This window comes from Bos indicus x Bos taurus, chromosome 15 (genome assembly GCF_003369695.1).
Source record: "Bos indicus x Bos taurus breed Angus x Brahman F1 hybrid chromosome 15, Bos_hybrid_MaternalHap_v2.0, whole genome shotgun sequence".
In the NCBI taxonomy this organism is placed as follows: Eukaryota; Metazoa; Chordata; class Mammalia; order Artiodactyla; family Bovidae; genus Bos; species Bos indicus x Bos taurus.
In genome coordinates, this window is record NC_040090.1 from 2416734 (window position 1) to 2428090 (window position 11357).

The 11357-nt window shown below is 42.4% G+C and overlaps 1 protein-coding gene across 1 annotated transcript; it reads left to right on the top strand.

Moving 5' to 3' along the window:
• The first annotated feature begins 4512 nt into the window (after window positions 1-4512).
• Window positions 4513-5481, top strand: LOC113905996 (olfactory receptor 5B12-like). The gene has a single exon (XM_027564027.1). It carries the CDS (start codon window positions 4513-4515, stop codon window positions 5479-5481), a length of 969 nt encoding a protein of 322 aa, XP_027419828.1.
• The last annotated feature ends 5876 nt before the right edge of the window (window positions 5482-11357 follow it).

Here is an 11357-nt window from a genome sequence, read left to right on the forward strand (position 1 = left end):
TGTTTGTTTAGAATGTACTACAGGACTAGGTAGAAACATCTTAGCTTCCTTTCTGAATATCAGGGCTTGGAGGAAACTTTCAACATCTGTTTGTGATCTCAAATATAAAGCCATTTTCCTTAGAAACATCAAAGTTTAGACATTCATTATTATTGACTGAATACCCTGCAGTAACCAAGAAAAGGTGTGATAGACTACAGAAAGCAACTTGTCTCAAACTGTCTGATTTTAAAATGTTAGTACCTTTAGGGTTTCTAAAGAGTTTTTATATCTATTGTCACATCAGAGCAGGATAACAGCTTACAAGAGAGATAAAGAATGTTTTTCATCTTGTGAAATAAGGAGACCTGGCCGTGGCAGGCCTACACCCAGCTGGTTGTTGATAGAACTAGGATTAGAATCGGTCTTGTGTTTGTGCTTCAATCCTACCCACACTCCCACACCTCTGAATTTCTGGATCAAAAGGAGATATTTTGTGTCCGTTTGTACCTGTAAGTAGTATAAATAATGTATTTGGTCAATACAAATGTATTTGGACATTCTTATCACATTCAGTTCAGTTCAGTCGCTCAGTCATGTCCGACTCTTTGCGACCCCATGAATCGCAGCATGCCAGGCCTCCCTGTCCATCACCAACTCCTGGAATTCACCCAAACTCATGTGCATCGAGTTGGTGATGCCATCCAGCCATCTCATCCTCCGTCGTCCCCTTCTCCTCCTGCCCCCAATCCCTCCCAGCATCAGGGTCTTTTCCAATGAGTCAACTCTTCGCATGAGGTGGCCAAAGTATTGGAGTTTCAGCCTTAGCATCAGTCCTTCCAATGAATACCCATTAGTGGAATACAAAAATTAACTTTATTTTTTTTCAAAAATAGATTTAATCAGATTTACATGTTTAGGCATTTGGGGCAAATCTGGCAACTCTAGCAAGCACAGACATAAGAACTGATGAATAATCCTCAGGAGAAAGTAATTCATGGTGAGTAGGGTATTCTGGCATACTCCGTTACTTCACTGATCATTTCACTAGATTTATACACACTTTTATTATATCACTTATCACATTGGGGAGGTAATTTGTGGATCTGGTTGTCTCTACCTCCTTTAAAAGTCAGGAGTCGTGTTCTTCATCTCGTGACCCTTGCTCCTGGCACAGAGCTGGTTTATGTGCAAAGCCAACTGGGAAGAGAAGGAGACAGAGAGAGAATTGGCACTGAACACAGTCCACACACTGGCATTGCATTAGCAGGGCTCCATATGCCACTCAACCTCAACTTCTCAGATCGCTAAAATAAGTACTTTGGGTATTACAAGAATCGAGTATTCCACAGACAATCAGACTGAGATTCACAGAGTGTAAGTAAATTTCCCGTAGCCACATCCTATCCAAGTTACTAATTACTGGCTCCTGCTGCTGCTAAGTCGCTTCAGTCGTGTCCGACTCTGTGTGACCCCATAGACAGCAGCCCACCAGGCTCCCCCATCCCTGGGATCCTCCAGGCAAGAACACTGGAGTGGGTTGCCATTTCCTTCTCCAATGCATGAAAGTGAAAAGTGAAAGTGAAGTTGCTCAGTCGTGTCCGACTCTTTGAGATCCCATGGACTGCAGCCCACCAGGCTCCTCCATCCGTGGGATTTTCCAGGCAAGAGTTCTGGAGTGGGGTGCCATCGCCTTATCCATAATTAGTGGCACTTATTGTCAAAAGTAAACATTTTTTGGAGTTGTGACTGTGCTTGCTCTTTTGTTGAAACACAGTTGATTTTCAGGGTTGTGTTAGTTTAAGGTGCACAGCAAAGTGATTAAGTTTTTCATATAATACAGGCGTATATTCTTTTTCAGATTCTTTCACATTATAAGTTATTATAAGATATGGAATATATTTCCCTGTGCTATACAGTAGGTCCCTGATGTTTATCTGTTCTATATATAGAAGTATGTATCTGTTAATCCCTAGCTCTTAATTTATCACCGCTTTCCCTTCTGGTAACCATAAGTTCATCTTCTATATCTGTGAGTCTGTTCCTGTTTTGTAAACAAGTTCGTTTCTGTCATTTTTTATGAGATTCCACATATAATGATATCATATCATATTTATCTTTCTCTGTCTGACTTACTTCACTTAGTAATGATAATCTCTAATCCCACCCATGTTGCTGCAAATGGTATGATTTCATTCTTGTTTATGGCTGAGTAATATTCTACTGTATATATGTGCTACATGCTCTTTAATCACTGATCAGTCCATGGACGTTGGGGCCATTTCACGTAGTGCTGCTGTGAACACTGAGGTGCATGTATCCTTTCAAATTAGTGGATTTTCTTCCTTTGGCTATATACCCAGGAGTGGGATTGCTGGCTCATATGGTAACTCTATTTTTAGTTTTTTAAGGAACCTCCATAGTGGCCCACCAACTTACAGCCCCACCAACACTGAAGGAGGGATTCCAGGAAAAAATATATTCTTGTTATATTTGATCTAAATAGTCACTTTAGACTCTGCTAAACAGTTGTATTATATCTATAATCTGATACATTTTTTCTCTTTTAGGTCTCAATCCTAGTTTCATGTCTACCAATTACTTTTGTACATCACTCTCAATTGAGATTTGATTTAGTAATACTTATATACTTATAACTGTCTATTTATACAGTGGTGTTTGCCAGTTCCTACCTTTATCCATGATGTTTCTTCTGCCTGGTATAGTAGTAGTAGCAGTAATGGTAGTAGTGACATCTTAAACTTTTTGAGTACTTGCTATGCAATTAACATTGTTTTCAATGTTCTACATGATCTAAGTTATCCTACTCATCTACCTTAAAAGTTGAAAACTGAATTTCCCACTTGGAAGATGAAGAAACTGAAATATAGGAAGATTAATGAACTTGACCTACTGTTTCAAGAAGCATGCTTAATATTGCAGATTTTAGATCATGCTGCCTGGATTCCAATCCCAGTTCTACCATCAAATATGCTACTTGAGCAAGTAATTTACCTCTTTAAATTTTGGTTCCATTTGAAGCAAAATGGGGGTGATAATAGTACCTGCCTAACAGAATTGCTCTGGAGAAGGCAATGGCACCCCACTCCAGTACTCTTGCCTGGAAAATCCCATGGATGGAGGAGCCTGGTGGGCTGCAGTCCTTGGGGTCGCTGAGGGTCGGACATGACTGAGCAACTTCACTTTCACTTTTCACTTTCATGCATTGGAGAAGGAAATGGCAACCCACTCCAGTGTTCTTGCCTGGAGAATCCCAGGGACGGGGGAGCCTGGTGAGCTGTCATCTATGGGGTCGCACAGAGTCGGACACGACTGAAACGACTTAGCAGCAGCAGCAGCAGCAACAGAATTGCTAACTGAAGTAAATGAGTTAATACATGTGACCAGCTTAGAACAGTTTCCTGACCCAAAGTAAATGTTATGTGTTTGCTGTTATAATAACTAATATATTGTTACTATTATTTCTTTAGTTTCCAAGCCACAACTGAGGAGTCCTGATCTCCAGAAATCCTTCCTGAGTTCTTGTGTTGGGCAAACCAAACGTGCTTTCTAATTCCAAAGGCCACGGGTGTCCCTCCACTTCAGAAATACATTTTGACTAATGTATCTTTTGGATGCAGGTCTCTCCCACTAAGGAATCCTTAAAGACAAGGGCTACATCACATCCTCCCCTGAATATTTCATAATAGTTAATCCAGGAGGAATGAATGGGACCTAATACGCCAGAGTCAGAAGTGTCTCTTGGGTCAAGACAGTCTCTCATACTGTAACTACAGAAGCTACAATAAGCTATCTGCTGAGTTACCACTGGAGGTGAGAGCAACCAGATATACTACGTGCTATGGCAGGAGGTCTGTGGTCTGGCTGATGGTACAGAGTCTCTAGGTGAGGACAAAACTAATCCTTCCATCTCCCCTATTCTCTTCACCCACAAATAAGGCAAAGGTGTAGGTGACAGTGGAAGACAGACACTGAGGGCCACTCAGCTGAGGGCCCCGTGAATTAGAGAGAAAAAGAAGGTTGGAATCACTGTAGATCGCCAGTGAAGTGAACGAGGATCCCTCAGAGATGGAGGAGGCAATTGAGGAGGGCTTGTCAGCGTTACACACCAATGACTGACAAAAGGTTTCCTGTATCTTACTTTCTGTTGATTTAAGCCTTCGATGTATACCTTAGATAAGTGTGCTTGTAAGAGATGAAATAAGAAGAGTCCTACATGGTTTAATATAAGAGATATAACATACAGCAAGCAAGCAAGCTGAAATGTGACCCAGAGTCATCATATGGTCCGCTCTTGGCAGCCACATACCACTTCTAGATGAACAACCTCAGTCAACCCAGCACTACCCATCTGGCTCAGCTTCTCACTCACGAGCTCCTTCCCTCCATAAGAAGCTGACAACATGACTAAAGACTCCATTTACAGTGTACTTCCCATGAAGACGATCGGATAGCATCATCTTGTACTTGCTGAGCTTGTCATAGGTGCTGCTCACGTTGACTCCCCAATTGATGGAGAACCTTTCAGAGGTGACTGAATTCCTTCTCGTGGGGTTAACAGATGCTCTAGAGATGCAGGTCCCTCTGTTTACAATCTTCGCTCTCATCTACCTCACTACTCTGGTTGGGAACCTTAGGATGATCGTGTTGATTCTGTTGGACTCTCGACTTCACACGCCCATGTACTTTTTCCTCGGTAACCTCTCCCTAGTGGACTGTGTGTATGCCTCCTCTGTTACTCCTAAAGTAATGGCAGGGATTCTCACAGGAGACAAGATTATATCCTATGATGCATGTGCTACCCAGATGTTCTTCTTTGCAGCCTTTGCCACTGTTGAAAGTTTCCTCCTGGCCTCAATGGCCTTTGACCGCCAGGCGGCCGTGTGCAAACCCCTGCATTACACCACCACCGTGACGAGAGCTATGTGCGCCTTGCTGGCCACCAGCTCCTATGTTTGTGGACTCTTACAATCTTCCGTCCATGTTGCCCTCACTTTCCACCTCTCCTTCTGCCATTCCAACGTGGTTAATCACTTTTTCTGTGACATTCCCCCACTGCTGGCTCTCTCTTGCTCTGATATCTACACAAACGAGATTGTGCTCTTCACACTGGCAGCGTTCAACACCTTGTTCGCTCTTTTGGTTATCTTGGGCTCGTACCTCTTCATCTTTACTGCTATCCTGAGGATGCGCTCATCTGAAGGACGCCAGAAGGCCTTCTCCACCTGTGCTTCCCACCTCACCACTGTCTCCATCTTCTATGGGGCAATCATCTTCATGTACTTACAGCCCAGCTCCAGCCACTCCATGGGCACAGACAAAATGGCGTCCGTGTTCTATGCCATGGTCATCCCCATGCTGAATCCACTGGTCTACAGCCTGAGGAACAAGGAGGTCAAGAGTGCCTTTAAAAGGGTGGTTGGAAAAGCAGTCTTCTCTAGGCTTAGCTTACTAATTAGAAATCGCATGCAAACCATGTGAATCTTCTATTGGACTTCTGTGGCCAAGAATGCTGTTTGAAGGTTAATTCTTTCTTGTCTTTTATTTCTTTGAGCAGTTCCTTCCCAGACAAAACTGATTGTATTCACTCTTCACGACTGTAACTGGGTAGAAGAAATTCCGGATGTCCCTTTCCAGAAATATAACATTGCTTCTATCTTAAGATAAAGATTATAATCCTTGATACCATAGGATCCCACATTACATCAGTTTGTTGGTTTAAGGTGCTTTGCAGGTAAATCTCATAGGTGTTTGACACTAGAGTCCCATTTTCATTTTCTAGAATTAAGAGAACCCGAAGAATCTTCTACACAGCACAGGGCCATGTTTCTTAGACATTTATACTCCTAAGAGTTACCTTGAAAGACTGATGAAGAAATAGAATTTAGGGATCTAATCCAGATAATATAACTTAGCATACTTCTGGTAGAGCTCAGAAATCTTTAGAATTATGCCCCGTTATCCACATATACATGGATCCTGAGCTTAGTGAGAATGCCAGTTGTAAATCTGGATAATGAGGGATCGTATACAAGCTAGATCTATTTTATTCTTGAATCTCAGAGAGAAAAACATGCTTCAAAAGGCTGAAATATATCCATACCTATTCCTTACCTGAGTTCTAATAGACAAAATTCATATAAGAGTCTGGCTAGGGAGAACTACCTGCATTATTAACAAGCTTCCCCTGTATTTCAGATGCGGTCGGGGTGCAGATTACACTTTGAAAACTGTTTCCCTGGAACAGTGGTTCAAAAGCATCATTACCAAGCCAGCAGCATCAGCATGACCTGGAATTTTTTAGAAATGCCAATTACAGGAACCCTCATCCCAGACCCACAGAATTGAAACTCCAGGAGTACAACCCAGCTATCTGTGTTTTTTAACAAGCCCTCCTGGTGATTCTGAAGCAGACTCAGGTTTGAAAACCAATGCATTCAAGCAACCAAGAAACATTTAGCCTACGGCTGCATGGGGTCGCTAAGAGTCAGACACAACTGAGCGACTTCACTTTCACTTTTCACTTTTCACTTTCATGCATTGGAGAAGGAAATGGCAACCCACTCCAGTGTTCTTGCCTGGAGAATCCCAGGGACGGGGGAGCCTGGTGGGCTGCCGTCTCTGGGGTCGCACAGAGTCGGACACGACTGAAGCGACTTAGCAGCAGCAGCAGCAGTGGTTCTCAAACTCAGCTGCACATTACAATCACCTGGGGGAGATTTTTAAAATATTACTGGCCAGATCCCACTTCCAGAGAGTATGATATAATACTGATTCAGGAAATTTTGAAATTCAGGAAAATTTGATCTGGGATAAGACCTGCACACCAGGAGACTGTAAGATGCAGTCACTTCCCTGGAGCCTGATATATAGAAAAGATTAGGACCAAAAAAGAGGTACTATTCATTTAGAATCTAGTACCTTTCCAAGTATTGCATATGCTATCTCATTAAGGTCTCACACTAACTCTGAGAGAGTCAACCAGGTAGAGAGGAGGAATGGAGTCTCAGATACGGGTGTGTGGGTAATGCGTTCTCAGTTGCTCAGTCATGTCTGACTCTGCAATGCCATGGACTGTAGCCCACCAGGCTCCTCTGTCCATTGGATTCTCCAGGCAAGAATACTGGAGTAGGTTGCCATTTCCTCCTCCAAAGGATCTTCCTGACTCAGAGATTGAACTGGCATCTCTGGCATCTCCTGCATTGGAGGCAGATTCTTCACCACTGAGCCACCTGGAGGATGTGGGTAGATGGTGGCAAAGTGAGAATTTTAAGTCTGCGGAATCCTGAAGCAAATCTTTCCAGCTTGGTTCAGCTAACAGTTGTTTGACACCAGGGCAGACTGTAGGACACATAAAGTATATTAAGACAAAAACATCTTTTTATCAAAGAACACTATATAACAAAACTATCATTTTTTATTGAAGTATAGTTGATTTGCAATACTGTGACAATTTCTTCTGTACAGCAAAGTGATTTAGATAGCATAATTATCTTTATAACTAAGACATTAGAAGGACTGAAAGAGAGAAAGTCAGAATATTATTAATTTAGCATCTTTCTTGAATCTGTTTAAATCTCCTTCCTTGTGGATATTCTGAAGACTGCCCGAATCCCCATCACTTGATCACAGGTCTAAGTAGGAGCACATTAAACAACACGGTTTTTGAGGTCATCAGAGGTATATAAAGGGGACTGAAACTCTTGTGCTCTGTCCACGTGTTGCTATGTTCTTGCAGCGAAGCCCTTGTTAACTGAGAAGACTTGCCGTCCCTGTTTTCTAGACGTTTTGAACTGCAAAATTCGAAGCTTCACTTGGATAAAAAGTTAAGCTAGAAACGTGCACACTCCAGTGGACATCCACGTTTAGGAGGACTGCAGACCACAGGCCTCATAATATGATGTGCTCACCTGCGCCAATTCCCAAAGTTACCCTTGCCTCACTGAGAAGACGTAGGAAAGAGCAGTAAAAGACAAATGCACGCCCGGAATGCCCCCACGCCCTGACCTTTGCAGTCTTAATGCGTCGGGGTGTGGCATTAGTCACACTGGTGCAGCACACACAGCCGACAGGTTCAGACAGTGGTCTAACCACGCTGGACCTTCAGTGTTGGGCAACAATGGAACACTCTAACAGTTCATCCATCTCCAGTCAAATATGCCACTGTAACTTTTTAAATATGAGTAATGAACATATATTAATACAACTGAAAGTTTCTGTCTGGATTATTTCTGAGAATAGATGTTGCTGTAGACTGAATATCTGTGTGTCACCAAAATTCCTATGTTAAATCCTAATGCCCAGAGTAGTAGGAGGTGGGGTCTTTGAGGGGAGGCAGATCCAGTGTCTGGGGGAGCCTCCATGAGTGGGCTTAGTGTTCCCCTGAAAGAGACCCAGAGAGCTCTTTTGTCCCTTGCACCACGTGGGGATACAGCAAAGAGACGGCAGTCTATAAACCAGCGCCTTGATGCTGGACTTCCTAGCCTCCAGAACTGTGAGAAATACGTCTTTATTGTTAATAAGCCACCCGGTCTGTGGTATTCTGAAGCATGGACACACCAAGACGGAAGGCTTAGCAGCAGCAGAACGAGATCAAACCTGCCCCAAATTATGATGATTTTGATTCTAATAAGACATTGAACTCGGGATAATCAAAGAGGGGAAAGAATTTTAGGCAGACTGCAGAGGAATTAAATAATTTCCTTATTCTTCATTCAGAGGAGGTCAATCAAGCTAAAATGGAATTTATTCTAGTTAAAAAATTCTCTCTGAAACTGGCATCTAATGGGAATTTTACAGTCCTGAGACTGGGATGGGCTCATAAATCGGCCCTCTTATTCTCTACCAGCCTGGGGTTCTCATGGGTAATCAAATGTTCGTTCAATGAAAAATAATAAATGGATGGATGAGGATATGTGTGCCTGTATGATAGCATTAGTTAGTAAACAAACAAGTGAGTGAACTGAGGTTGAATAAATGAGTCAGCACCAAGCTGGGTACCTAATGGCCAATTACAGGATTCCAGATCTGCTCTTTCTGTGCCCAAAATGAGGACATGTTTCAGATCATCCCATAGAGTTGTCTCTTCCATCATCCCATAGAAGTACAAACCATGCTCCTTTTCACTAACTAAACCCAGTTGGAGTTGGGATATGGTTTAATCACTTTGGTGACAAAGATTCATATAGTCAAAGCTATGGTCTCCAGTAGTCATGTATGGATGTGAGAGTTGGACCATAATGAGCACTGAAGAACTGATACTTTTGCACTGTGGTGTTGGAAAAGACTCTTGAGAATCCCTTGGCCAGAAAGGAGATCAAATCAGTCCATCCTAAAGGAGATCAGTCCTGAATATTCATTGGAAGGACTGATGTTGAAGGTGAAGCTCTAATACTTTGGCCACCTGATGCGAAGAGCCAACTCACTGGAAAAGACCCTGATGCTGGGGAAGACTGAGGGCAGGAGGAGAAGGAGGTGGCAGTGGGTGAGATGGTTGGATGGCATCACCGACTGGATGGACATGAATTTTAGCAAATTCCATGAGACAGTGGGCTTCCCTGAGAGCTCGGTTGGTAAAGAATCCACCTGGAATGCAGGAGATAGTGAGGACAGAGCAGTCTGGTGTGCTGGAGTTAGTGGGGTCACAGTCAAACACAGCTTAGCAACTGAGCAACAGCAATGGTCTAATGGGATAGTACATTTTATATACTTAGCATGGTACTCGGTGTATTACAAAGAAGAAGGATTAAATATTTTTTATTTTATCTTTAGCAAAAATAGAAGAGAGAGAATCAGAACTATATCTCTCTGCCTTTCTCCAATTTCAGGACCACCTAATTTTATTTGTTCTCTCTTTCATGTTCTTGGATTTTATGAACCAAATCTATGTTCTTATACTATCTCCATCTGAGGACATCTTCCTGAGCCCCAGGACCTATGGGGAAAACATAACAAAGACCAATTTCTCGGTCTGACTTTTTTTAACCCAAACAGTCAAGATATGTTTAATATTGTGAGCTTAGCCACAGAATTGTATAATTCTTCTCTCTCTTTTGTGTCCAGGAAATGCATTGAGAATGGAAGAAGTTAGTGCCTTCTCATCAGCAGTACTAGCATTCAAATGTTTTAAAATAATGATGAGATTAGTGATATTCTTGTGTCACATGTACTCAAAACATATGCATACTCTCAAGGCTCTTTGTGAGTTACTTCACAAACTTAGCTCTCTCCAATGTCCTAGTGAGAGAGAGTCAGATGTGCCCTGCAATAGTGTATATGCATTTTATCAGCAGCTTTCCCATGAGAGTACTATATAAGATCATGTAATCTGCAGATACAACTTTATTCCTTTCCGATATGAATTGCTTTTTATTTCTTTTGCTTTCCTAATTGTTCTGTCTAGGACTCCCATTACTATGTAAAACTGTAGTGGTGAGAATAAGCATCCTTGTCTTGTTCCTGATCTTAAAGGAAAACATTTCCACCACTGAATATGAAGATAGCATAGGCTTGTCATACAAATGGCCAACAGGTACATGAAAAGATGTGCAACACCACTAATCATCAGGGAAATGCAAATCAAAACCACAATACGATATTAACTGGCAGTACTCAAAATGGCTAGCATCAAAAAGGTAAGACAAGTGCTGGCAGAGATGTGGGGATAGGAGAACACTTGTACACTGCTGGAATCCTCACAGTCCTTGGAAGAGAAGTTATGACCAACCTAGACAGCATATTAAAAAGCAGAGACATTACTTTGCCAACAAAGATCCATCTAGTTAAAGCTATGGTTCTCCAGTGGTCATGTATGGATGTGAAAGTTGGACCATAAAGAAAGCTGAGTGCTGAAGAATTGATGCTTTTGAACTGTGGTGTTGGAGAAGACTCTTGAGAGTCCCTTGGACTGCAAGGAGATACAACCAGTCCATCCTAAAGGAGATCAGCCCTGAATATTCATTGCAAGGACTGATGTTGAAGCTGAAACTCCAATACTTTGGCCACCTGATGCGAAGAGCTGACTCATTTGAAAAGACCCTGATGCTGGGAAAGATTGAGGGCAGGAGGAGAAGGGGGCAACAGAAGATGAGATGGTTGGATGGCATCAGTGACTCAATGGACATGAGTTTGAGTAGGCTCCAGAAATTGGTGATGGACAGGGAGGCCTGGCACGCTGCAGTCCATGGTGTCGCAGAGTCGGACACAACTGAACTGAACTGAACTGACTGTACAGTGTTGGTGGGAATGTAAAATTGATGCAACTATTATCGAGAACAGGATGGAGGTTTCCTCAAAAAAATTAAAATTAGAACTGCCATGTGATCCAGCAATCTGATTTCTGGGTATAAATCCAAAGG

Bases quoted from the DNA above. Each gene is read 5' to 3' on its own strand.
- LOC113905996 (XM_027564027.1), top strand. From the start codon at position 4,513: ATGGAGAACCTTTCAGAGGTGACTGAATTCCTTCTCGTGGGGTTAACA.